Raw genomic sequence first — 27,710 nt, 5'->3', positions numbered from 1 at the left:
CCTTCCTGGCACAGCTCACAGGCCACCCTGAACTTCCTCACCCATTCCTGAGGATACCATCCCCCCCATTCCTCACCAAATTCCCCGTGCCCATTGCCCAGGCAGGTAGTGGGCAATACGACACCAGAGGTTTTGAGATGAGGTCCTGGAGACAGGATCAGCACTTCTGGGAGAGGCTTCTCTTGTTTCTACAAATCCTTGGTGCTCCAACAGCTCCATGCAGAGCTCAGATACAACCTGTTTATGCCAGGCCACCGGGGCCTGGCTTTAGACCTGCTGTCAGCTGCCTCATGAGCATCCTCCTGTCAAATCCAGTCATGGAAACCAGCACATCACAGAGGGGTTGGAAAGCATGGACGGAAGCATTCAAAAGACAACAGGATGTCTCAGAAACTTCCCCTTTGTCAATGATCCTTCCAATGACCCCCACCACACTCAGAATTTTCAGACAATTCCTGCCACAGAGTTGGAAGCACAACATTGTCACATCCAAAGTGTCACATCCCTCCAACATGATGCTCCAGGCTGAACTCGTGACAGGATACATATTTCTCCCTGTGACCCAACATACAGATACCCTGAAATCCTGATCACCACACAAGAGGCTGTGGGAAAAGGGAGCATTTTCCTGCTCCTGGTGTGCCTGGAGAACTGGATAGCAGAGGGTGGCAATGGACGGGCAGATCAAGGTGCCAGCCCTGCAAGTCTGAACGAGAAAATGCCATGTTCTGACCGCGGGGAGCACAGATCAAAGTGCAGCTTTCCCAGCTTGGCCAGATCCCAGCTCCATCAATGACCTTACCTGGCGACACAAAGGCAAAAGTACCTGCCGCATTGGTGGCCCCAGTAGAAAGTTTAGCTAGAAATGTCTTAAACCCTTCTCAGGCTTTACAAGCCTACTGGCCACTTCCATCACCTCTGTGGAAAATGGGTTTTGAAAGTGGTTGGACTTTGCTGTGGTTGGACAAACTTGTCCCACTTTCCCCAGCCACTGCAGGCTGTGACTAAGGAGCTTCATGCCTTGAGGATGCCAGTCCTGAGGGATGGAGTCCTGCAGCTCAGGATACTTCCAAACCTCCAGGGACAGCTAGCTTTAAGGAGCAAATCCTCATGGAAGTTGTTGGGACCACAAATGCTGTCAACCCCCAGCTCATCTGCGAGGTACAATGGGACACATGGATGGGTACATCACACCAAAGCCACAGGCACACCTTTACCACCTCCAAAACATGAACAAATTCTTTGATCAAATCTCAAACTCCAACAACCTTTAAGGCTCTGCCTTCAAAATGCCCAACACCAGCCACTTTTTGTCAGTTCAAGGGTGAAACACAGAGCCCACAGCTCAGGCTCCTCCAGAGCACCATACAGGGCTCAGAAACACACGTCACATTCTCAAAGGTCACAGCACACACAGGATGCCTGAAAAGCCACAGAAAACCAGAAATTCAGCTCCTAATAGCACCTAGTCTCTTTCAGCCAAGAGCCTGGGACCCCAGAGCTGCACCCTCTGCTCTAAACACAGCAGAGCTCTGGATTTACATGAATATCACAAAAAACATCAGGAGACAGCACTTGGAAATAAAAACAATGGCAAAGACAAGGACATATGCATGGCTGTGTCTGGCCATCAGCTTTGGTACAGGCAAGCAGCTGTACAGATCACCAACAGCAAGGAAGGGAACAGAAGGTAACTTTTTAGGGACTAGAATGGATTTCTGGGGACAGAGTGAAGTTGACATTCCTACTCCAGTGCTTAAAGGGCTAAAACCCTTTAAAACACCAAAGCTCATTGGGTCAGCTCAACAGATGGAGGCAAATAAAATCCAAACAACCCTCACCAGCCCAAATTAACTGACTCTAGTAACTCCAGGTTACACCCTAGGCAAACAACTCAAAGGAACAAAGCCAAATCCACCTGGAGCAAGGAAAAGGCTCCAACTGCCACAGAGTCCACAGCCAAAAGTGGAAGTGAACTGCATCAGCGATGAGCATGCCTGCCTGCACTGATAGCCATAAGGGATCCAGCCAGGACCCGCCACCCTTCTGCTTTCCCAACCCCCAATCCCAAGGCTGTCCCTCAGGTGTAGTATCAGCCTCATGCAGAGGAAGACACCAATCCTGCCCAGCACAGGGGTAGGGTGAGGATGAAGCCCAGTTTCCTTGTGGGAAGCGCTCTGCACTCGCTCAGGCCTACCTTGACGTCAGCGATGAGGGCGTCCTCGTCCTCGATGCCGGTGGGAACACACTTCTTGTGCAGAGGGAGCGACTCCAGCTTGTCCACGAGGCAGCGCAGCCCCTCCAGCTCAAACTGGGTCAGGTGCACCTTCCTGCTCTTGCGGGGGCTGCCCCCGCTCGGGTCCCAGGCCTGGCCGTTTTGGGAGCCCCGGCTGGAGTCGGAAGAATCTATGGATGGGGTCTTCTTGAGACCTGGCAGGCTGCTCCGGCAGCTCTTGCCCAGTTCGTCATAGTCCACACTGGCACCGTTGGCAATGGGGCTGGTGAGAATGGACCTCCTGGTCATGGGGCGCCGGGATTCCTTCCCTGCTGCGTCCTCATCATCATCTTCCTCCTCCTCCTCCTCTTCCATGTTCACAGAGTCTGAGGAGCTCAGCTCCATATCTGCCATGATGGAAAAACAGTGAGAGCAATCACAGGAGAGGTTCCATGTTTAGTGGGATCCCCCAAGTCATAAGGGATGCTGGAGCAACAGATTTGTATGAGGTGAAAGAAACAGACAAGCTGGAAAAGAACAGCCCTATCCCATTCCTCTTTTGTTTGTGGGAATGCAAGGCACCAGATATGGAAAAAGGTCCCAGAGGAAGAAACAGCAAATGCTCTAGACTAAATTTCATGTCCTAGACTGAATTTCATGGAATTGGGTAGGAAGGGATCTGGATTATCATCTAGTCCAAGCCCAGTGCCATGGGCCTGGACATCCTCCACTACATCATGTTGCTCAAAGCCCTGTCCAACCTCATTTTGCTTTGGAGGGCTTAGGATCTCCCACTGAGGGCTCAGGACTTTGATGCTGCCTTCATGGTGTGAGAAAGAGGATGTGGACTCACCCAGGACCATGAGGTCACTGAGCGCTCCAACTAATTGTGTTTGCCCTTCAAACCCTGTGTGCAGAAGGATCTGGCCAGCCAGAGAGAATTCCTGCCCCCAGCACCACAGTGGTCCCTGCAACTTCCCCACATCTCTTCCATGCAAGGCTCTGAACTGCTGGTGTGCTGGTTTCACAGCTATGAGAAACCTAGGCTGCTGCAGGGCCAAAGGAGGAAGCAGAAGTCTGGCTGGTTGTGACTTCATGTTCAGAAAAACCCCACCCAGCCCTCCCCTGCCTGCCACACTGCTGATCCAGTGCCCCAGCAGGAGGGTGTAAGAAGCCAGTTGGATGAGGGTGAGGAAGGAATAAGGGCTGGACTTACCCATGCTGAGGGATTCCTTCTGGAAGTCCTTGGTCAGGTGGGAGCGGCTGGTGATGCAGTACACGTAGCGCTCCAGCACGTACCAACACATCTCATAATAGAAGGGATAACGAAATTTATTTGGGACCTGCAAAACAGGCAAGAGGTTCTGTCAGGCCTCCTTCCCACTGCTGCTCTCAGGTGACAGATGCCACACCAGGTCAGGCCCGGTGTCCAGCACGGGCCCCTTACCCGTGTACGGTCCTCGATGCTGTAGATCCGGAGCTGCATAGGGATGTTGAAGCTGTGTAAGAAGTTGCCCCCAAAAACCAGCGTGTCCATGGGAGTGTACACAGCATGGATCCAACCTTGGGGAGAAAGCAGAGTTGAAAGAATCCTTCTGATCCACCTTGCATAGCTTTTTGTCACCCTAGTGTCATCCTAGATTGTTTCCTAATCGCGTTAGGCCTAGCACCAAGGGAAACAGCCTTCCAAAGTCTGTTCCAACACTCCAAACACTTTCAAAATAACTCAAGTTCCAGTCCTTATCTCCAAGACTAAGCAATCCAGCCAAGTCCAACATCTGGGGAATTCCAGCATAGGTTTCATTAAGGCAAAGCCACTCGGTTTAGGAGAGGCGTCAGTTGTGATAACAGGACTCAAATGAGTGAGTTGTGCAACCCCTGGTGTTTTCTGTTCCAGGTCCTGCTGTAAGCCACAGCTCTGCAGTGGTGCCATGAAGATAATCAGGAAGCTGAGGAGCTGCCTTGGGCCAGCCTATCTTGAACCTACACTGCTCCATGTGTCAACATGACAGGATTTGGGAAAACCTCCTTTAATAATTAATCAAATGTGATGTGAGCCTGCCACAGCTTTCCTAACACTTGGGCTGGATCCACAATGCCATCACAGGCATGTTTTGGGAGGCGGCAAGCAAGAGGACAGAGCCACAGCACATCTCCCTCTCCCAGAGACTCATGAGGGAGCTAAATCCTGCCAGTGTCCCAGGAGTTTCCAGTTGTTGCCACAACCCTGGCCAAGAATGGGATGCCCCTGCCCACCCTGAGAGTACCTGAGGGAATGACAAATGTGTAGCCCTGCTTGAGCTCGATGCGCTGGCACTCTGACACTCTGTCCCCAAGGAAAATGTCTCCCTGCTTCCCTGAGAGAAGCCAGTTTTCATAGAGCTCCAGGTTCTGGGGTGTGGGAGGGATCAGCCAGAAGATCTGCAAATAAAGACAACACGCTTATGTAAGTCATCACATAATGAACAGCTTCTTCCTAGCATCTGAATCTCTTCCTCACCCCTCTCCCTGAGAGCTTCCCAGCAAAATGACATGGACAGCTGCCCCTGCCTCGAGAGGACAAGCAAGGTCTTTCCCAGCCTGAAACACTGAGTAGTGTACAGGTAGCCTGAGCTTGGGATGCTTTTTAAGGTATGATTTACATCAGTGTCAAGAGATACAGAACTCAGGAAAGCCACCAGAGTGACAAGGAGATTTACTGAGTTAGATTTACCATGTTAGAGCTACACCTGAACTAGGGATTGGCACCTGTCTGGCTTCATGCACTATCGGTAAGTTTAGGGTGGAAAAACTTCAGTTTGCTGTCTGGAAGCTGCATCCTCATGGATTTACACAAAAATAGAACAACAGGTGCTTTCCCCGACAGGGACAGTCCTACCTTTCCCCCTCGGTGGATGTGGTACCACACAGAAGTGCCACCGAAGTCCACGTGGAAATCTGTGTAGCAGCCCTTGACACTCATCAAACAGTACCTGGTGGAAAACAAGATGAGGAGAAGGTGAAAATGAATGGTAACCCACACTTTGGAGCAGATAAAACATTCCAAGGGAATGGGTACCCCAAGCCAATGTCTCAGAGCAGTGTCACAAGCCACCCAGCCTCTCTTCCACACAGCTAAAGGGGATTAAATAAGTGACTGCAGTGGCCTTACAAGTGTCACCCACAAAAATAAGCTGTAAGACTGTTCCTCCCCCTTCCCCTTGGGTACAAACTGCTGCTCCCTTGGGCAGTTTTCCTGCAAGAGGTTGTTTGCTGCCTACCACAACTCAGGAAGTCACTTACTTCTGCACCTTTGGATACTGCATCTCCAAGATGGCATTGGTAGACTCTGTCTGACTTTCCTTCAGGTGCCTGGGCCACATGTTATCAACCCAGTCAATTAAATCCACCTACAGAAGAGAAGTACGAAAGGTGAGCAGAGAAAAAAGGAGCACAGCAAAACCTTTTGCTACCCCAGGCTGGCAAATCTCTTTTTGGTCCTTCCCCACACCCAGAAACTTTCCCAGTGCCACTGGGAGAGTCCCACACATAAAGCACTTAGGATCAGGTGTTCAGATGCCAGCTGTGGACTTCCATAAAAAACATACCAGACAGCATCTCCTAGGGTGGGGATTCAACTCCCTAAGCTTCAGGAGTGCCAGAGATGTTGAGGTTCCCTCTGCAGTTAACAGAGAGAAGTAACTGGCCCCACAGAGCTGCCACTTCCACTCTGCTGACTGCTGAGAGAATTTGGACCTTCATCCCACCCATCCCACTTCCCACAACTCATTTTCCCATCACAAAACAGCTTCCTGCCCCCCTTCCAGCACACCTCCAGTCTTGGCCTCCTCTGCCCTCAGCGATTTCAGCATTTTGCATTAGGAAACCTCCCAGCCACACTGGGGAGTTCAGATTTCCACGTTTCTAACTGCTGACAGCCAATGAACAGGCCATCTCCCTGCAGTGACATGCCAGGCACTTGGCCATGGTCACCACAGCCTGACTGCGAGATCAGCTCCAGCAGCTTCCAGACTGACATCCCCACTGAGCCCACGCGTGTTCCGAGCAGCCCCTCTTTCACCACATCCCAATGCCAGGCTGCATCTCGCCTCCAGATTTCCAGGGAAAGCAGATCCCTGTGGGAGGAAGAGCCCTGCTCACCGTGGCAGGTCTCTGCACCAGGTTCTCCAGCTTGGTGTGGCTGAACTCCAGGCTGATGACGTTGTAGAGTTTCTCCCGATCCTCCTCCGGCGTTTCATAGTAGCGCGCCCACTGCGCCATGGACATCTCGATGTCCCGCTGCGTGTTCACATCCATCACATCCACTATCCGTCGGCTCCCTGCCATGACAGACACGTCATTAAACTGTCCCTGTGCACTACAGACTCCAGGAAGTGAGAACCTCAAAGATCCCAACCACACAAGTGAGTGCAGGGTGGCTCCAGACACTTACCTACACACAGCCGCACATCGTTCACGCTGAAGTCCGGATCCGGCATCCTGCGGGACAAACACCTGGCTAAAATATCATAAAGTGCTTCTGGCTGCACATCCTGTGACTCAGGAATATGCAGGCACACCTGTGCAGCTTTGGGGTTGGAGAAGGCCATGGAACAGGATCTCTGGGGGCACAGGATTAGGGTGAAACACTAGGACAAACTTCTGGCTCGGGAAGCAGGCTTGGGAATACGATGTACCATCTCCAGAGCTGCTGTACAGTGACTTATAGCAAAGGAGCCAGCAGACCTTGAGCTACGCAATCCCAGCTCTCTTTTAAAAGGCTGCTCCGTGTGAGTTATCCCAATTCAAAGGCCGGAGCAGGACACGCAGGATATTCCACTGACACAGCAGAACCACTCCAATGTTTGTACTGGCACCCTTCTCTGTACAAACACTGCTGTCACAGGCAGAGCAGGCTGGCAGCCATTTGAGCCGCTCTTGACCCAGAGAAATACCCAAAAGCTCAGGAGAAATCCAGTTTCAGCCACATTATAATCCCCAGTATCAAATCTACCTTCCCAAGTCACCCAGCAGTTAAACTGAGCCTGGCACAACTTCCTACCCAATTCACCCCAGCACAAAACATCCTCCACTGGATGAGACATCACCCATCCATTCACAGCCAGCTGAGGGAGTTTGGAGCAGTGCTGCTGGTACTGGCTCTGAAAGTTTGTAAAGGTTCATTTATTCCTCTAATCTTTGTATTAATCAACCCCAAAAAACATTGACCCAGTTTACACTTAGAGCTGCAAACCTCAATGGATGTACTTCAGCAAGAGAGGCAGACAGCAGTTTACAAGTTTAGAAAACGAGGTTGGAATTCTGGAAAGTGCCAGAAATAGTACAAATTGTTTGACTCTCTGGAAATAGATGCCTATGTTACTAGGAAAGAAACCCAGCCAGATGTTGCATCAGAGCAGCAGTGGGAATTCCCAGACATTTGGTGGAATTCTGATCACCTAAAGCCAATTCAGTCCTCTCATTTTCAGTCCAAACAGACTAGGAAGAATGGAGCTGGAACATATTTCTCTCTGTCCACTGCACATAAAGAACAGCATGGACACGACACAATCAAACCAGCTTGGCCAGGATCAGATCCCACACAGTATGGAGAGATAAAGGAATTGAGCCAGAGTCAACCACCACTCCGTGCTTCCAGCACTTACTTTATCCCCAGGCCGTCCGAGCTCCTGAAGATGAGTGGGTCCCTCAGGCCACCCCGCTGGATGTACTCAACTGTGAAGTCTGGTGTGGGGAGACAAGAAGAGGGAAGGTTTAGGAGAAACTCCTTCAGAGGATTATAGACATGCTCAGGTTGAAAAGAATCTTTGGAAGTCCCTAGTCCAACCCTGGCTCCTCGCTTTTCTACACTCCTTCAGAAATCCTGGAACTCCTTTGCAGCAGCTCTGAAGGGCAGCAGCATGGTGAGTGCTGCTAACAAGCCTCACACACAACCCCTATAAGGAGGATTTGCTCCAACAGGCTGCTCCTGACAGGTGAACAGCCTGGATTTTGGTGCTCACTTCCCTAGGAAGCTCAGAGCCAAGTAAGAGATGCCTTGCAAAAGGGCTCCTCCCTCCCAGTAAATCCTCATAAGGGGCTGTGTGATGAAATGCCATCCCACAGAGCCATGTGCACGGTGAAAGGAAAGGGAGACATTCCACAGAGCCCTTGAATTAAGGATCTGGTACACATGTGTCTAAAATTACAGGTGCTGACCCAGGCAAACCCTCCCATTCCTGGCTGCCACATGTCCCAGCAAGCTGCAGACCAGCTCCATGCTCTCCAGAGAGAGCTGTTTCCATGCCATTCCCCACATGCACTCCCTAGGACCAGCAGTCCCAAGACAAACCTTTGCCTTCCATGAAGACCACGAAGGTAGAGTTGAACTTGTTAGTGGACAGCTTCTCCTCGAGGTCAAATGTCCTCTTCCCTTCAATCTCATCATCAGAGATACCGTCGTCCTCGTAACGCCGCCTCATCGTGCCACGCTGAGGGGAGAAAAGGGAGAAGTTATGGACCAGGAAGGGAAGCTATGGAGCAGGAGGAACAACCAGAACCTCATGCCAATTTAGCACAGCTCAGCCACGGCCTCTAGGGGAGCCCAGGTCTGTCCTGAATCCAAAACATATCACTGAAACATCAGCTTTGCTCCTCCTCCATCCAGATTTGCGCTAATTGGGCTGTATGAGACAGATAATCACTCCTAATGAATTCCAACACAACATGGGAGGAGGGGAGAGAGTTTAGTGTAACTGAGGCAAAGAACAAAGAATCAGTTCCCCACTTTCACAGGTGCATCAGCATTTTGCTGCACTGGAGATAAAGGCACTTTTGAGTTTAAATGTCTGCCAGAATACCAATGATTTAAAAAAGACTCTCAAGTTTTCATCTTTATTGTGCCTGTACACAAAAGGTGATTTAATCCCTTGTTTTGTGGGGAAGAATAGCAGAGTGGAAAGAACACTTTTCTTCAAGGCTCTCATAAGCACATCTGTACAGGGATTCCTGACAGACATCCTCTTCTGGCATTGCTGGATCTGGAAGAAATTACTGTCCCCAGCTGTTGCCCACCTGGCCAGAGAGCAGTGCCCTGCGTGGGAATGCTCCCTAAATCCCCTCACATAAAAGCCAAACCTACTCTGAATTAGCCAGGAAGCTGCCTTCCCCTAATTCGGGATGTTCCCATTATCAAGCGTGCACACCAACTGCCGGGCCAGCAGACAGCCAGGGACAGGATGGGGCAGTGTCACATCCCCGGCAACACCACCAGAACCAGCCTGTGATAACCTCACTGGAGAAAGACAAATGACTCCCTCATACAGAAGCACTGCTTTAAATACATTTTAAAAATTAATTAGATGAACCAGTGCAGGAGCACACAGGGACACACACACACAAAAAAAAGGCTTTTCCCCCACCCCCTCCAACATTCAATTTTAACTCCCAGTTTCAAGCAGGCTGATGGATGCACAAGGAGTTCCCCTGCCATCAAGACAGAGTCACTCAGCGATTGTTAACAGCCCATTGACTGTGCTCAGCTTTCCAACTCCTATTCCAAAAACCTGAGCGACTGGGACACAAACACCTCATCAGCCTGGGAGGAACAATCAGCTGCTCCTGAATGGGGCACCTCAGGCAGAGTCGTCAGGATCCTGCAACCAGGGTGTGTCCAATTGCTCCAAGGATTAAACAAGAAGGGAAAAGGGCTGCCCTCCTTTGTCTTAAGCCATCCACTGAAGATGAGTGGGCTCTCCACGTTTTTAACAACACAAAAACTCACTTTATTTACAGGTTTTTACAGAAACACTTGTAAAAAGGCAGGAAAATGCATTTAAAAAGCACTGACATATGGGAGTGGCACCAGTAGAAGTGACCTATTCCTTGGGAACAACTGGAATTTCACACTGCTAAGGCTGGGCTGCATACACCAAAAACTGGAACTCCCAAATGCTCACTTTGCCTTTAAACTGAGACTGGCTCTTTCAAGGGGATGCATCGAAACTTGGAGATGGAGAAATGTTATGACTGTGTTATAATGGATGATTAACCCACCTCATAAAGCATTTTTCCTTAAAACTCAGGTAATCCATGAAGCCTGCATGGTACTCAGCTTTAAAATGAGGGCACAGAGCAGAGCAGGATCTAGGGCCAATGAGCCAACCACACATTCAGCTTTTTCTGAAGAACTCAGCATTTTGGTGGAAGGCCCATTTCATCCTATTCCTTACTAAAACACACCAAGGAAGTTCAAGGCACACCTATGCCAGGCAAGGATGTGAATCACCTTCCAGCATGACCAACATTTCACTTTTCCCCATCTGAGGCAAGTCTAGGACTATAGATCCCAGCAGCAGCTCTCTGCCATTAATCAGAGGATGTGCACAATGAAAAGGAAGATTTTGCAGTCCACGATCTCATCTGCTTTGGGATCAGATGGGTGGTGGCTCACTGCAGGATCAGACTGCTTTTTGACCTGCTTCCTTACTCCAGACACTCACATTTAGCAGGGGAAGCAGTTCTTTTGCCTTTGCTGCATTCAAAACCTCACCTTTGGGGGAAAAAGTTTTGGCACAGAAAATCTGGCAAGAAGAAGCTACGTCCAAACCAATCCTTTAACAGATTACATTTGACTCCCTTGGCCACACTTAACTAGGAGCAGGGTTTACTGCACTGGGCTGGAACTCGGGTGAGTCCCACCTGAGGATGAACCTTGGGATATCTGGGCTGGAATGCAGCTCCAGCCACAGGCACGATGACCAGGCATTGTCTGTCCTTCTGGAAGCAGCACCAAGCCAGACTCTGGATTGCATAGAGCAGCTCATTCAACAGAAATGTGACCACGTGGCTGGGCCTGATTCAGATCCTATTGGTGCCACGGGTGGATGCTGGAAATGCACTGTGGGATAAGGGAACTGTCAGACTCTTTTCCCAGATCTCCTTCACAGCACAGCCTTCAAAGCAAACGGGTTGGAACCTTCAACCCAAGCCACCCCACGATAAGGCAGCCACACCACAAACACCAGAAAACAGGCAGGAACACCTTACACTTGAATCCTTTTGCAATGAGGAAATAGGGATGCAAAACAGAGAAGGAAGAGGATTGTGTCCTCCAGCAGAGCAAATTCCAAAGTCTATTGCTCCTGTCATCAGCAAAGCATCAGCCACAAACCCCCTCCAGCTCTCAGGCAGATCAGCTTTGTCTGTTCGGGTGGGCAGGGAAGAGTCTGGCCTCCTAATTGGCCCAGCATGGAGGAGAGTGGGAACCCAGCATGGCTGAGGACCCAAAAGCACAATGCAAACAGCTCCCATCCCATCGGACCCGGCTGGGGCTACACTGCTTTCATGTCATTGTTGTCTTGGGAGGGTGGGGAAAAACAATATTTCAGTGCCCCAGAGCAGGTAGGAGGAAGGAAAGGCTTCTGTGCTTCCAGGCATGCGTTCTGGGAGAAGCAGCATCTGCAGGAGTTTTCCCCTCCTAGAGTCTGCAGCTTCCTCACAGCACAGCGACACAAACCACAGAACCCATGTCCCCAAAACAGGGCTCTGTACGAGGACAGACGCGCTCAGTGGATGCTCCAAGACCCTCTCTGATGTGCCACACAGGGAATTGCTGCCTGGATAAATAAGTGGCTACAGGTGACACCTGCAAAGCCATGACAAGCTAATGCCAACCTCACCTCCCCACTATTACACACACAGAACTGTGCAAATCCTTCTGACAGCACCAAGTTTGACCTCTTCTAGGAAGAGCTGGCTACCCTTATCCCACAGCCTGGGCTAGGGATGGGGCTTGGCTGAGTATCCCTTCCCAGCACACTCCTACAGCCCATCCAGAGAACATCAGCAACTCACAGTCCTGGACTCTTAGACTAGAACTGCTTCTTCCTGGGAGTGACTCCACTATTGGGAGCTCTTCCAGTATCAACCAGTTCAGCCAGGGACACACAGTTTCCCAAAATGAGATCAGCAGATGCCCCCAAAACTGCCACCTGTGACAATGTTCTGGGTAAAGTTCAGCTCCAGTGAAGCAAGGGCACAGAGTCAGGCACATTACATTATCTATCAGATAATCTCAGCATTCAGTATTAAGCAGCAATATTTAAATCTCACTTAGTTTTCCCAGCTGTCTCTTAGGATTCAGGCATTTTTCACCCTGCTGAGAGTTTTACTAAGGAAGAACTGACAAGTGGTCCAAACATTTTCTCTTTGTGTCAGGCAGGGTTAAGATAAAGGCAGTCTATTCATCCTCCAAGACCAGACAGCCAGCAATTCCCACCTAAGATAGCTGTCCTTCACCATTCCTTTCTGTCCCTCCTGGGTACCATTCAATTAATGGATGAAGTAGGAAGCATGCGCATTAATCCTGCTGACAGCTATCCTTTCTATTCTGACTCTTTCACCCGCATTTTATTTTGGCCAAGGATTCCAGGGAAACGTCCAGAGTGGCACTCTCCAAAACCTTTCCCTGGAAATCTCTTCCCATCAGCAAGAGCTGCCTCCATGAAGTACAGCTCCCTCTAACAGCAAAGGAGCTGACAGTCAGTTGAAGAGAGCCAGAAAACTCCTCTCCTGTGAGGTTTTTTTGAGGGAAGAACGAGTACAAGGTCACATTTGAAAAAAAGAACAAGCCGTCCTTTCGCTGAAAGAACCTCATGTATTTGAAGAGTGAAACCAACACACACCACAGTATTTTAGTCACTTCCTGTCCTGTCTGCTGCTATTCCCTCCCTCAGCTCCATCTCCCAGTCGCCAGGAACCTCTTCCTCCTATGCCACAGCTCCTTCCCCCTCAGCAGACTAGAGCACCCCTCGCTTTTCCTCTCCCTCTGCATGTTGTTCCAGAGCAGCTTGTCCCTGTGAGGCTTCCACAACCCTTTTCTACTCTTTTGACATGAAGAATGCAGGGAAGTTTCACCTCCATTTCCAATCCCGAACTCCCCTTGTTACAGGTTTTAACTTCTCCCTGGTCCCAGTCTATCCATAGAACAGTGTGACTTACCAGTGCATTTTCTTCCTCACCCCATCCTTTCATACGTTTACTCTGAAGAAATGCACCAAAACTGATAATAAATCAACCAGCTCAACTCTCCTCAGTTAAGGAATTCTCACATATTTTTACAGCAAACAACTGTGGCTCTTGTCTAGATAAATCCAGACCTGCAACATTCAAATCTCTTGATGAGTGGTCTGATCTCAAGTGAGTACCTGAGGGAAGTCCAGAATTCTGCCTCTGAGACCTTGCGCTGAGAATGCCAGCAATTTTAGCAGTAGCAAAGTGGGGAGAACAACTTCCATTTCTCCAGGAAGGCACAAGGCAGCCTGACAGGAGGATGGACAAGCAGGGGAACAGCCAGGCTGTGATCAGACAGACCCAGGGCACAGCAGGTTCCAATGCCAGAATGGGCTATGCGGGAAAGGTCTTCCCTTGCCAGTGTTTCCAGAGTGTGAAGAACCAAGGCACCAAGATTATGACACCCAGTCAGCTGCCTGCCAGGTCACTGCTTATCTTAAGCACAAGAGCTTTTCCTTTCTACATCCTCCTCCTCTGCAAGTCTGTACCTCCTACTTCAGCTCCTGGCCTGAGCTCTGAGCTCTGGAGCACAAGCACAGCACAGAGGCAGCAGGTTCCTTTCCTCCGTGCCTCTCCCACTTTCAATTCTGGACTCCCCACTCTCCTAGATATGGGAGGTACCACTAAGGATCTGAAGAACAGGCACAATCCCCTCAAGAGACTCAGGACAAGAGGAACCACTGAGCTTAACTCAGGTTTAACACCCCTCACCATGTCCCATTTCTCTCAAAACCTGGAGTGCGGAATGGGCATATCTCAGGTGGCACATCCCTGCACAAAGACAGACTCAGAGCACCAGACTGAGGAGCAAACAGGATCTACACAAAACTGGAGCCCTTCCAGGCTTCCCAGCTCCAGGAGGGATTCCTATCACGAGCAAGGCTGGCAGCACTTCAGAATGACCAGGAAGAATGCTTTGGTTTGCACTTCTGGGATACAAAATTGAATGTACATGAGGAATAATTGGGGAATTGGAGCAAGGCAGGTGGGGAAGGAGCATGTAGGGGCCAAGGATGATGCACAGCTGCTCCCAAAACACACACTGACCAGCCACAGCAGCGAAACCACGAGGCAGAGGAACACGCTAGATCAGATCACAGATGGGCAGCTCTGGCAGAAGTCCCAAAAAGGGAGCACTGCTTCTACGAAAGGATACGGCTCCTCACTCCAGTCACCTGCAGCCTCTGTCACACACAGCCACTGTCCCAACAGGCTTTGATGGCACTGCTAACCCCCAGACTACCCATTTCCACCATCGGGACAAATCCTGCCTGGATTCCATGAAAGCTTGGAGAAGTTCTTGAAGGACCATCAAACCCTCCACACCATCTCAATGCTGAACACTGACCCTCAGTGCTAAAAGCCATCCCTTGACATTCAGCCTTCTCTTTTCTGGAGAGGACTGAGAAATCCCCTTGAATTACATCCCATTCCTAATCAGAAAAAATCCAAGGAAAAAACCCTGCATGGAGCCATTTCCCTGCCAGGTGTCCCCAGCATGTGCCCTATGCAGTCAGGTAGATGAGCAGTACCAGCTCTGCTCCTTTTGCTTTGTGCAGGAAGGCAACAGAATCTCCTCGAATATGAGTAAAATAGACCAAACTGCTCCAAAAAAGGCTGGCTTGAAAATTATACACATTTAATCCATATTCCCACCACTGTGCACACAGACCAGGAGGCAGAGACTCAGGACAAGGGACAGAGCTGTATGCACTCAGAGGTGCAGTTGATCCAGCAGTAGCAGGTCAGCCCTGAGTAACTTCATTCCTTGCTGGGGACCTCTCTGTCCTCAGCACACTGTGAGATCACAGGACTAGCTTGGATTTTTTTATCAGGGAAATGTGCACCCTCCAAATTTCTCAGTGTCCCAACCTAGCTCTGCCAAAACCTGTTGCCAGTTCTGTCCCATCATCCACAGCCTAAGTAAAGCTGGACCACAGGAGTACTGGGATAACAAAAACACAGGAAGCTTTGAGGTTTGCACTGCAATTCCTGCTCAGCTGACACTCTTTTTTAAAGGAACAGCAGCAAGCTGGCTGCATTTCAGGCTATAAGGCTGAGGATGCTCAGGGAAAGTGAAAACAACCCAGAATTGGGAAGAATATGAACAATGTGGGTATCCAGCTACTAGGAAGGATATTTCCTTTGGACTCTGTGCTGTTACACCATCCCTGCACACACTCCCTCCCCCTCTCCTCCATAAGGAATCCAGCACTCATCCCTTCCTTACTCCAAATGGGGCAAAGGGGCTCAGTGACACATGGAAATATTTATGCACAGCAAATTAAAGACACTGAGGTAGCCTGACCTTAAAGGAGCATACACTGCCAGCCCTCTCCTTTCCACTTCCAGCTGCCTCAGCTTGATCCCAAGATTACAGCTCCCAGGAGCCAGGGGTACGTGGAAGAACTAGGAGAACTTTTCTGAAGTGGTATTTTTTCCCAAATTCTGTCAGCACTGGCTAAAAAACAACGGGATTGTGCACTCAGCTCCCAGCCCTGAGGACCAGCATGAACAAAGCTCACAGAGCCTTTTCCTTGACCTAAAAGGGTGTGTGGCGGGCAGCTTTATTAAAACCCTTTTGTGTACAGAGCAATGGCTAAAATAGGTAAAATCTACTACCCTGCAACCCTGAGCAGATCTCAGCCCAAAAACTTCTTTGGTTCAAGTTCCTGGAACTTCAGAGAGATTCAGAATCCCTGGAAAGCCAGTTCATTGCTGTTTACTCCCAGTGCTGTTGCTACAGCAACAGAGACGCAGAAGGAATGGGACAAAACCCCTGCCCAACAGCTCTATCCTCCTCTCCCCCATCATGGATTCCCAGGATATACTTTGCCACCAGGTTCACCTGAACCACATCAAGTGGCAGAAAGCAGCATCCACAGCCAGCTAGGAGTGTTCTCCACCTGGCTCCCAGGAACTGGGAAATGAGGTAAACAGGGAACATCAGCAGCACAGGGAATGTAAGTCACTGTGGGAAGGGAAGAACACCACCAAAGTTCCTCACAGCCCCCTAAAGGCTCAGCCATCATTTCCTCCTCTGGAATCAGCAACATTCTTCCCTCAGCAGCAGCACCAGAGATCTCATCCTGAAGGGAATCGCTTCTGTTATACATTTTCAGAGAACAAGATTAGGGTAGCACCTTGTTTCTCTACCTTCTGAGCATATCACCACTTTCCCACCTGTGTCCTGTCCCCCCAAACCCAGGCAGTGACTTGTAAATCTGGGTGGCTCCTGACATAACTAAAACAGCACTGGAGGCACAGGGACTGCTCTCGTCACTTGTCAGTATCACCGCCAGCTGGGATAACACTGGAAAAACTTATTCCTGGTTATTATAGGAACATAAATGAAGCCTGCAGAGACTGCTTGGTAACTCACAGGTAACTTAAAGTGTTCCTGGTGGTGTTTGACTCCTAGCTTAGTCAGCACTGCAGCTTCCAGGACACACTCAGGACACAGCCAGGCTTGGGACAGTAGGAATTCTACCAATATTTACCTCCTGCATCCCTCTCTGCTGACAAGGAACAGCATCCACTTGGTTTCAGGGACCTATTCTCCCAGGGAACAGCACAGTCATGCATCTGGCAGGATCTAAATGCTCACAGGGATTTCTAAAGCTTTCCAAGAATAGCCTTCAGTTGCTGCTAGCTTCCACCAAAGCCCTGCCCAGACCAAATCTGAACAGTCCCTGAATTATTTAGAGCTCATTTATTACACCTGGGTCATTTGGAATGACTCATTGTAGTGCCTCCAGTTTGAGGCATGTGGGAGAGATTAATTACCCCCCTTGCCCGGGTCCTGTCTAGACTGGGCAGCTGAGGCGCATCCAGCAGACCACGGACATTTGGCCAGGCTGGGTTTCACACAGGGCACAGAGGAACTCCAGGAAGGAGCTTGGCTTGACAGGAATTGCCAGTGTCACATTTCAAACGTGGGGAAGAGGGAGCAGGTGATGTAAAAACAACCAAATTCTCACCCAGTGCCTGGGGCTCATCCCATGCTCAATGTCTGCAGGGAGCAACACAGGCAGGGTCAACCCAGCACACTCATAAGAATCCCAAATCAGTGGGAGCAGCCCTGGGAAAGCCAGTATCCAGCAGCACTGGCCTCTGTCACCCCCCAGTACCCAGGGATGACAAACATCAGCAATCTCCAGGGATCATTACCTGGTAGTGAGCAGCTTTACAGGACAAACAAGAAGTTGGGCTGAACCTGATGCGATTGCTCCTTGAAACTCCTTGCACTGTTGGGATACCATGAAACACTCAAGATAGAGCAACACAGGGAAGGCAGGAAGCTGCATCCTCCTTTTCCCTATCTTACCTGACACAGGCAGCTTACAGCCTGCTCCCCCGACCTCCCTCTCCCAGCTCTGAGGCCATTTCTCCCTCAATCTATTCCCATCCCGTGAGAAAAACTGTCACAAGTGTCCTGTCAACATGTGTGGGCCTTCCTGCCCCACGACTTGTGTCCTGCACTGACATCACCCCATCCATCCTGCAGAAAGGACAAAAACAAGTTGGAAACCACAAGATTCCAGCTGTTGGGACTCTGGGCACTGGCCAGAGCCAGCAGTGCCATCCCTCAGGCATGGGCTGAGCTGGGATTACTCCACAGCACAAAGGGCTGCAAGAAAAGCCTTGTCCATCACACTCCCCAGGCTTCATCCCCCAGCTGATGGCTCCACATGCTGCAAAGCCCATCTAAACTCTCCCAGGGGATACCGTGGACACCGACATGTAAGGGCAGGTTTGGTAACTGCTGTTTACAGGAGAGGCCTCGGCTTCTGGCTGGTAGTGACAGGCAGAGCCTCCTCTCAAATTTCACACAAGGATCTGACCAGAGGGCAGGGCAGTGTTAAGGCAGGACACAGACTGCCTCAGACCATGGGATACAGCACTTCACTCCCGGCTCCCCTCTCATCTCCCAAATTCTCCAGCACCCACAGCACTTAGGTCTCCTGCTCCATGAACTCATTTTCCTTCATGGGTGTCACAACCTCTTCCACAGAGAAATAAGGGTGACAGTGCACCCAGTCAGGGATGGTAACTTGGGGCCAACCTCCAGCATCTCCAGGAGGAGCTGTGGCTCAGTCAACAGAGCCCCCAGGGAGGGTGAGGCTCCTCCTCGGGCTCTCTCCAGCAGCAGAGCCAGTTTAAGAGGCTCCTATCCCACCCTGTCTCCCCATCTCAGACTTCCAGCCCCATCAGGTTTGCTCACTACCCCAGCACAGACAACAGCTGGGATTAGATGCCTCCTCCCCGACAACTTCCATCCAGGGCATGAGCCACAATGCTCTGAGGCAGCGTTCACCTCAGGACCATCAGCTCCTGAGGCACTAACTGAGGGAGTGAGAAAACCTCTTCAACCAGCTCTGCCACCCCAGCAACTCTGACTGGGAACCACACCCTGAAACACAGACTGTTGGGAAGACTGTGATGAGCAGGATTTATCCCTTGGATAATGGCACTCCCCTGCTGTGCTCCCAAGTCATTCTAAAGTGATCCAGTGCTGCTGCCCTTCATTTCTCACTCTGAATATTGTCACTGCAAGTGCACGGCAGCACTGTGGTAATGTGCTAATCCCAGCTTGCTATTCACAGGGCCTTGCTAGTCTCAGTTCACAGCACAGGCCTGCCAAAATGAGCCCTGGAGCAGGGAGAAGGTGAGACTTCCTCACACTTCCAGCACCCAAGAATATGGCAGGATGGCTCTGCAGAAGGGCAGACAACCTCTGTGAGCAGCAGGCCAAAGGATCTTTTTCTCCAGAGCCTTTAAGGAATGCAGGCTCCTCTGGGGAGCCCAACAGCCTGGTATGATATAGGCTTGGGTGCAACCACCCAGTGATAGCCAGCTAAGATTTCCAAGTCTCAGAGAAGGACCGTGGCATTGTTAGTACCAGGGCTGGACTGTCACTCAGGCTCAGGACACAATAGAGCATTTAGCTCCTCAGTTAAAGGCGGTTAAGGGCCTGCAAAACACTCAACTCCAGCTTGAAATGGTGGCACCTCAGCATAAGCACCAAGAACTGCCTCGTTAGGGCAGAACATTCACACAGAATTAGAAGCGAACGATTCTAGAGTGCCTGCAAGTCCCATCTCCACTGCTCCCAGTCTCTGGGTGAGGAACATGGATAACTTGCTCCTCCGTGTCCCCTCCACACTCAGCATGCCCCAGTGTCTGCCTGAGACTCCCAGAGCTCACCAGGACACAGCTCCTCCAACAGATGGTCTTGGATGGGCACAAGACATCCTCCCAGCGATATCCCCGAGTCCAGAGCAACTCACCCAGGCCTATATTATCCTGGGAGTCATGGATGCAGAGCCTGCACTAGGAAGCAAGTACAGTTAGGGCAGTGCAACCCACCGAATCAAAGTGTCCATTGTGCCACACAGGCATGTGTGACCCCGCAGGGAATTTCTGCAGGAACGTGACCACACCTGAAGCAGAGGTGAATTTCTCCTCCAAACCCAGATCTTTCACCAACACAGATAAATTTACTCAGAAAACAGACACACACCAGATTTTTGAGGCAGAGGAAGGTGACATTAGTGCAAACTAAATAAAATAACACAGAACACTCAAGATTTCCTCTTTGTCCTGATGGAAACCAGTCAGGAAAAAGATCCTGTCAGTGTGATTACCTGACACACCAGAGAACAAACTTCCTCTACCAACTCAGATGGTACCATCAAACCACACAACTAATTCAGCTCCTTCACCACCATAAACTATTCTGGTCCAGGTTGTTTGGCCAGTAGGACTACCATCACACCTGGATTGGTTTTTTTAAAATACATTTATTTTTTGCTAGTTGAGCCCCTGCCACATACCAGAAACACAGCTGACAGCAGCAGAAACACACTGTACCACCAGCTTACTGCTTCCCTACTTGGAACTCTTCATTTAGGCCTACTAACCCAGCTCCCAAGTCCGAGCCATTTGTGGGATATTTGAGTAAGTCAAATCATGTTCTACAGAAGAAAAAGAATCCTCTTTTAAGGGTCCTTCAGCAAGAGAGCATCACTGACACAGCAGGAGCACATAATGAGCTGGAAGTTTCCAGGAAAAGCATGGCAGGTAGGAGTTAAGCCTGACCCACCACACAGGGGTCATACCTCCTCCTCCGGGCCTCAGGCCAGCACAGACAACTCACGCACATGAGGCCACACAAGTCCAGGTGAGCCTCACCCTGCTGCCCATGTGCCTTCCCAACCCCCTTAAGCACAGAGCTCATCAGCCTGCAGGCACATTTATCCAGCTTAGCACATTCTGCTGGAGCCCAGCCCACCTGCACCAGGACACCAACTCCTCCTGATTTTTATTTGAGAGATGATAAGCATTTTTAAACTGACAATTTGCTGGCCTGATAGTCCACTTCACCTGCTGTATCTTTATCCAGATACTTTGGGTTAGCCCTGGATTACTCCCCAGAACTCAAACCAGCACCTTGAGCTGCATTCCGCACAGCTGTGGGAATAAATGTGTCAAGATGAGGGAGGAGGTGGAACTGCTGCTGATGCCAAATTAAAACATCCACTGAAGCACTTGGGAACTCCCCAGAACCTAGGACTGCTCATCTTGAGGACAAAGCTTAATGCCAAGAACCACATAGCCTCACACCAAATGATTCCAGAGAATTAAAGGATAAGGATTTACCTTTATGGGCAGCACTTTGAAGGTGAGGCTACAGGTACCACCGTGACTCAGAGAGGGACTCCACCACAGAGCTGCCACTTGCCCCCCACGGGGGTTTGCAACTGCCTCAAAAACAGCGTGGGAGACGCAGATTCCCTCCTTCCCTGGGATCTCTGGGAATATCACCTCAGATTCTAAGATTCTAAGAGCAGCTGCTCCCAAGCTGTTCCCAGTTACAGCCCAATTCCCAGGCAGTCCCACCAAACAGCAGCACAAACATCAGGGCTCTTGACAGGGCCTGACTGGGACATGAATGCTGGAACAGCTTTTTCAAAACACTGGGAAGAGACACAGGCACAGGAAAACTGGAGCTTGAAGTGAGAGCTGGTTCCCCCAGATTTCACAGCCACTCATCAAGAATGGTAACACACAGTGTTTCAGGTCCTCTGCTTGTCACAGACACACAGAAAAAACCTGTTGTGTCAGAAACTGCACTGACACCAGTTTCATGTTCCTATCCCAAAGCTCATTCCTCAGCTTCAGCCTCCAACCCCCCTTTCCAGAGCTCAGCAGCCAAATTTCCTTCATTAGGACAAACCTGGTGACATAAAAAAACCCACAAAGCCATCTAAGCCAAGCCCACACCTCTGTGCAGGCTGCATCCATCCACCACCAGCCTGTTTAACCCTGCTGCCAGGAAAAGCCCTTCCCTTCTCCAGCTGCAACAGAACCAAGACTGGAATAGGATTGCTTCAAGGCCGCTACTGACCAGTCTTTGGCTGTAACGGATCCGCTCTTCCTCGGGCTCCATCTCCGACTCCTCAGAAGAGAGCGAGAAGGACACACCAGGACTGCTGTCGTCGTCCTCTTCCTCCTTGGAAGCCAGAGGGAAACAGTGAAGAAGGGCACGGGGACACACACACTCCTTAGCTCCTTTTCGGGCCAGCCCCACCCCGCTCTGGGGGCTGAACCCAGTGGATGAGCCCACCCCAACTTTTAAGGCTCCTATTCTAACTTAATATAAATGTCAAGGTAGATTATTTCACCAGCTCTTCTGTAACACAACAGGAGCTGCAGGTCTCCCACTTTGGCTCCAGACTACCACCAGCAGCTCCACTAGCCCACAGCGGGATAAAAACCACAGAAGGTGCTGTCAAACAGTGGCCTCCCCAAAATTAGACTCTGGAGAGCCAGCTCCTCCAAACAACACAACCACTGTCCTCAGGATTATCCTGGACCGTGGCACCTGGGAGAAACTACACTAAAACAGGACATCTCCCACGAAGAGAGAAGGCATATGGGATCTCTTCTACATGCAGCACCCAAGCAGGGAAGCAGTTAGGGTTTTAACTCCTGGCTGGAGGAGACCTAAATGCTGAGCTCTCCAAATGTACCACCTTGTGACACCACACACCAACCTGGGAAAACCTCCCAGGGCATCAAATGGCACCTACAACTTTTTTTTTTTAAAGGGACGGAAACCAACCAAAGCCTAGGCATGGCACGGCTCTTGATCCCCAGGACTAAGTCTAAGTCAGACCTTCGGGAAGGAGAATCGGGGAATGGGATCGGGGAAGCAGATCCGCCACCTCCTGTAGTGTTACAGGACCGCTACGACCACGCAGGGAGAACTCGCTCCATCCTGCTCCTCCCCGACCCCCGGCTTCGATAGCAGAGCATTCCCAGTCCCGCCAGCACCTTCTCGACCCCCTCCTCCCTTGGAACCACGGCACCAGGACTCCCGGCCCGGCCGAGGGAAGCACTTTCCCCACACTTGCTGAACTCTGTTTATAAACAACCGGGCAACCGGAGCGCAGCGCGCCCGCCCCGCCGCGGGGGAGGCGGCCACCCCCGGCCCGCCGGGCCACCCCAGCCCGCCCCCGCCGCGGCAGCACGGGAGGGTCCCCGGGGAGCTGTCAGCCAGCACCCGCCGCCCCCTCCTCAACTTCCCGACTCGGCCTCCCGGGGCCCGGCAAGGGGAGACCCGCCCGCGCCCGCTCCCGCCCGGCCGCGCTCCGGGGCCCCGCACGAACTCGGGGGTCGCCGCTGACCCCGGCGGTGCTCACCAGGTCTCTCCTGCGCCTTTGTCCTCTTCTACCGCCGGCACAGGGGGGAACAGAACAGACAGAGGAGGAGGAACCCCCCGGTCAGCAGCGATCGCGTCCCGGCCCCGCCGCGCCTCCGGCCCCGCCGCTCCCGGCGCGGGCAGCGGGCGCTGACAGCCCCGCCGGCCGCCCCCCGCCGCCGCGGCCCGCGTCCCCCCGCCACCACCGCCGCCGCCGCCACCACCACTACTGCACCCCCCCGCGCCGCCGAGTGCCGAGCCGGCGCCGCCCGCCCCGTCCGCCCGCGCGGTGCCCCCCCGGCGCCGCCGCCCCCCGGCCGGAACGCCGTTCCCCCTCCTCACACAGGAGCCGCCGCCGCCATTTTGAACCCGTCAGAGCCTCACATACACACCGACGCCGCGCGCACGCGCCGCACGCACGGAGCTTCCCCCCCGCGCCCGCACGCCGCGCGTGCGCCGAGTACTCCCCAGCCCGGCCCCTCCCCGCCCCGCGCGCGCGCCGCTCTGGGCGGCCACGCCCACTCCCGACCAAACCACGCCCCACGCGTGGCCACGCCCCCCGGCCGGGGCTGCGGAGGGGGATCCCCGGTGGGATTTTGGGGGGTTCGTGATCCGCCGTGAGGCTCCTCGGGATCCCCGCACGGCTGTGCACGCCTGTGTGGAGGTCTGAATGCAGCGACGCGAGCACGTACCTGCATGCACCTACGTAATTACATTCAGCTCCTTAGTTATATACTGTAGATATTAACAACGCTTTTATAAACTATATATAGTTATATAGATAGTTATAACCGAGCTATATGCAGTGATATATATAATAAATATAGCGATACGGGTGGTTATACATCAACCATATAGTTACATATGCATTATATATTAATACGTGTGTAAAAACATATACATGTAACTATACAAATGGTCATAAACGGTACCCCTACTGACCTGTACGTGCGGCACAAATCTGGTCACGTGCTCACACACACTTCAACCCAAAATCAGCAGGTGACCCCATGCCGGTAGCCTCTCATCCACCCCAGGCCCATGGTGGGACCCCCGTGCCCCCGACACCCACCCGGAGTCCCCCAGGCCGTGCAGGGGTTGCTCCTGCCCCAGGGACCGTGTCACACTGACGAGTTTTGTGTCACTTTAATGGCAGAAGATGACCCCGCAGTCACCCCGTGTCACCCTCCGGCGCTGGCCTGCCAGCGGGAAGGGGAGCCCCCAAATCAGTTCTCTGCTCCCAGAGCCCGGCTGGCAGGGGATGCTGGCACATACGGTAGGATGGGATGCTGGGATTCCTGGTGGGACAGGGACAGCATGCTGGGATTCCTTATGGGAAAGTCACAGGACTCTGGGATCCAGTGACAGTTTCTTCATGCTACAATGCTTTCCTGCTGTCCCCCCACGGTGACCAGCAGCGCCAGCCGCGGGCCGGGAGGGCGGCAGCGGCATTCTGGGGGTGGAGGCAGAGCCGCGGCAGCAGCCGCGGTGCGGTCGGAGCCTGGGAACGGCAGGAGATCCCGGGGGGCTGTGCCGAGCCGGGGGGCTCAGAGCAGCAAGCAGACCCTCCTGGGTCTCGTCTTGCGCTGCCTCCGGCGGGCGGCACTGATGGCGGCACTGCAGGCTGTCTCAAAGATGTTCCCGACGTTATCCTGGTACCTGGCCGAGCACTCCATGTAGGACACGGCGCGGACCTGCCGGGCCATGGCCTCTCCCTGCGGGGACACACAGTCAGACTCCCCCGGGACCCCGCCGCCGCACGATCCCGTGCTGGGGCCACCCCTGTCCCGTCCCGTCCCACCGGGAGGTGACACCCACCTGCTGGCGAGAGACGGGCTCTATCCGCCCGTCCTTCAGCTTCTGCAGCACCTCCTGGTCCTGCCGCAGGTCCGTCTTGCAGCCCACCAGCAGCACCGGGACCCCCTTGCAGAAGTGGTTCACCTCTGGGTACCACTGTGACGAGACATGTCACCCAGGGATGGGCACGTGTCACCCAGGGACGGGGACAGGGGACAGACGCACCCACGGGGCTCCATTACCTTCGTTAGGATGTTGTCGAAGCTGTTGGAGTCGGTGACATCAAAGCATATAAGGACAACGTTGGCATCTGAGTAGGACAGAGGGCGAAGCCTGTCGTAGTCTTCCTGTCCTGCCGGGCGGAGAAGAAAACCATTACACACCAGTGTGGGACCATGAAAGTGACAGCTGTGACGGCTGTGGGTTAATCCCGGCTCTCCCACGGTCATGGCACGGGGACACCCCGCCAAGGCACGATCAGGCATGTGGGACACCCCGAAAAGCCCGGGTGGGAGAGTGGGGGGCACTGCTCATCCTGTCCCCTCCTGTCCCACCTGCAGTGTCCCACAGGTGGATCTTCACGGGCTTGCCGGCAACCTGGAGAGACGCTGTGTACTTCTCGAACACGGTGGGGACATAGACCTGACAGGAGAAAGGGAAAGAGTGATAGAGGTGACAGAGGGAGCTGTGGGGGACAGAGATGGAGGGGACCCCAGTGGGGACAGAACAGGGCACAGGGAGAGAACAAGGGAGGAGGAAATGCTGCTTCCTCCCTGGGGCAGTGGGATGGGAAGCACCTTTGTCCCCCACCCCACGACAGTACAGAGAGTCATGGATGTCCCTCGGGGGATTCAGGACAGGGGTCTCTGTGGCTGCCCCCCTCCCCTGCACTCCCTGAGTTCCCTCACTAAGGGACAAATCCTGCTCCCCACCCTGTGACCCGCCAAGAGAGGCAGAGGTGTCACAGAGCCCCACCAGCCCCAGGCTGGGCCACCTCTTGCCCCCTGTCCCCATGTCCCTCTCCAAACGGCCCCGCTGCCGCCACCGTGTCCCATCGGCGCCCTTTGCCTGTCACCGCTCCCGCACGGTGACAGCCACCCACCAGCCAGGGGACAGGAATCCCGGTACCTTGGGGAAGTCCCCCCTGGCAAAGGCCAGCAGCAGTGACGTCTTCCCGCAGCCGCCATCCCCCACGACGACAGCCTTGACCTCGGTTTCGGGGGTTCCTGGGCTCTGTCCCCCCGGCTCCTGCTGCATGGGGGTGTCCGGTGGGGCCACGGAGCCCGAGTGGCCTCGGCGGAGGCAGGGATGGGGACAGGGGGGCGGGCAGCACCCGCCCGGTCCAGGGTGCGGCTGTCACCCCGCCCGCCGCCGGGCTGGGGCCGCGGCGGTGACAGCGGTGGCGACACACGTACAGGTGCCCCGGCTCACAGGTGACCTTCTCCCGGCAGGTCCTCGCGGCGTCACAAGCGTCACACTGCCACCTGCATGTCCTGCCTGCCCGTGTGACGCTCCCTCGCACTCCTGCCCGCTGCCTCTGGCGCGCTCTCATCCTCATCCCACTCGTGATCCCACTGCCCATGGCAATCCCACTGCCCATGGAAATCCCACTCGTGCACTCTCCGTGCAGATCCCCCACACCCCTGGGATGGGACCCCTGTGCCCTCCCTGACGCCGCATTCCCGCCTCCGAGCCCGGGATTTATTGCCGCGAGCATCCGCGGGAGGCAAAGTCCAGGGGTGGAGGGAGGCACGGAGGGGGTGACTCACTGCCCTGGCCCCGCTGTCAGTGCCACCCCTGCTGTCACACCCCTGCGGTGCCATGCTGAGCCCTGCCCTGCCAGGAGTCTCTGTCTCCAGCAGCACCTGGGTGAGGGGGTGCCCACCAGCCTCCTGCCTTTTCCTAGTGATTCCAGCACAGCTGGCACAGGCTGTGACACGCTGCTTTGCTCGGGGACATGCCATCCTATCAGTGATGTCCCCCAGTGATGCCCCTGCTTAGATGTCCCCAAGACCCTCTCCAGTCCAGTCCAGTCCAGTCCTTCTTCTGTCACCCCAAAACTTTGGTGGGGGTGAATGGGTGCTTCTGGTGTAGGGTTTCAGGGAGGGATGTGGGGTCGTGTGTGTTGTCCCCTGCCATCTCCTCATCTGCCACCAGCCTCTCCAGGCTCTCTCAGGGGCTATCAGTCTGTCCAGAAGGGCTCTGGAGCCTCCAGACCAGCTGGAGTGGATCCAAAGTGAGGGCTCAGAGAAATTCCCAATTGACACCCAGGCCTGATGCAGGATGAAGCTGGAGGAGAGGGTTTCTCACGCTGGGAGGCTGGAGGCAAATGCACGCAGTAATGAACAATCTCAGAAGGATGCCAGCATCGGGGTAGGATGGGGAGAGGAGGCTTGAGCACCATCAAACAATTAGGAAGGTGGCAATTACCAGTCTAATGAGACATCAGGTTGAATCGTAAAAGCATCAAGATTCTTTCAAAGGGAGATGCAGCTGCTGCAGTGTTCGTCCTCTGGGGTATTCGCTCGGACCAAACATTTCCTTTCCCGCAAGACCAACAGACTTTTGATGGGAGAAGAGGCAGCCTGTGTGCAACTACCCAGTGCTCTGTGCCTGATCCGTGATTGTGCAGAAACGCCCCAAAAAGCTGCTTTATCTGGGGACAAATTGGCTGCTTGGAGCTTCTGAGGACGTGAGACGCCAATTTTCCTCACTGGAGAAGATTGAGCACTGGAGGGAAGGAGCGTGCCCTGCTCGGAGACACCAACAGGTTGGCCCCAAGGAAAGGTAGGGGGTTGGGACCAGAGTCCAGCCCTGGGTACTGCTTGTGTCTCCCTGGATGTCCCCAAATCCCCTCTCACCGCTCCTGTGGCTGTCCTCAATCGGGATGACTGAATTGATCCAACCCTCCCTCCGCCCTCACCTCACCCCTGGATATCC

The 27,710-nt window shown here is 53.0% G+C and overlaps 3 protein-coding genes across 4 annotated transcripts in view; all 3 read right to left on the bottom strand.

The window, feature by feature from the left end:
• LOC130253457 (mas-related G-protein coupled receptor member H-like) overlaps positions 1 to 27,710 on the bottom strand; it is a 151,152-nt gene that overhangs the window by 66,949 nt on the left and 56,493 nt on the right. The window lies entirely within an intron of this gene.
• Positions 2,099 to 23,407, bottom strand: LOC130253602 (lysine-specific demethylase 2A-like). Its single transcript, XM_056492304.1, has 13 exons — positions 23,316 to 23,407; positions 22,975 to 23,002; positions 21,678 to 21,782; positions 8,547 to 8,685; positions 7,861 to 7,939; positions 6,648 to 6,694; positions 6,356 to 6,534; positions 5,498 to 5,604; positions 5,094 to 5,187; positions 4,483 to 4,636; positions 3,663 to 3,778; positions 3,432 to 3,558; positions 2,099 to 2,622 (listed from the first exon to the last, which is right to left on the bottom strand). Exons 1-13 carry the CDS (start codon positions 23,333 to 23,335, stop codon positions 2,099 to 2,101), a joined length of 1,719 nt encoding a protein of 572 aa, XP_056348279.1. The 5' UTR covers positions 23,336 to 23,407.
• Positions 24,105 to 27,710, bottom strand: part of LOC130253479 (rho-related GTP-binding protein RhoF-like) — a 32,163-nt gene continuing 28,557 nt past the window's right edge. Inside the window, exons 1-5 of one of the 2 annotated variants that reach the window (XM_056492068.1) lie at positions 25,899 to 26,313; positions 25,325 to 25,412; positions 25,013 to 25,122; positions 24,792 to 24,926; positions 24,105 to 24,688 (exon numbers count right to left, since the gene is read on the bottom strand). In XM_056492068.1, the coding sequence (XP_056348043.1) occupies positions 24,521 to 24,688; positions 24,792 to 24,926; positions 25,013 to 25,122; positions 25,325 to 25,412; positions 25,899 to 26,027 (630 nt within the window). In that variant the 5' untranslated portion in view covers positions 26,028 to 26,313 and the 3' untranslated portion in view covers positions 24,105 to 24,520. Of the gene's footprint in view, positions 24,689 to 24,791; positions 24,927 to 25,012; positions 25,123 to 25,324; positions 25,413 to 25,898; positions 26,314 to 27,710 lie in introns of those variants that run through there. The other variant, XM_056492069.1, reaches the window with a different exon arrangement.

Source organism: Oenanthe melanoleuca, chromosome 5 (assembly GCF_029582105.1).
Source record: "Oenanthe melanoleuca isolate GR-GAL-2019-014 chromosome 5, OMel1.0, whole genome shotgun sequence".
In the NCBI taxonomy this organism is placed as follows: Eukaryota; Metazoa; Chordata; class Aves; order Passeriformes; family Muscicapidae; genus Oenanthe; species Oenanthe melanoleuca.
Note: the sequence above shows the minus strand (reverse complement) of the source record. Positions and strands in the feature narration are given on the sequence as shown.

Bases quoted from the DNA above. Each gene is read 5' to 3' on its own strand.
- LOC130253602 (XM_056492304.1), bottom strand. From the start codon at position 23,335: ATGGCGGCGGCGGCTCCTGT. The intron at 8,686-21,677 runs GTCAGTAGCGGC...TTCTCCCCTCAG, and splicing joins TCCGTTACAGCCAAAGACTG to CGTGGCACGATGAGGCGGCG. The intron at 4,637-5,093 runs GTAGGACTGTCC...CTTTATTTGCAG, and splicing joins ACATCCACCGAGGGGGAAAG to ATCTTCTGGCTGATCCCTCC.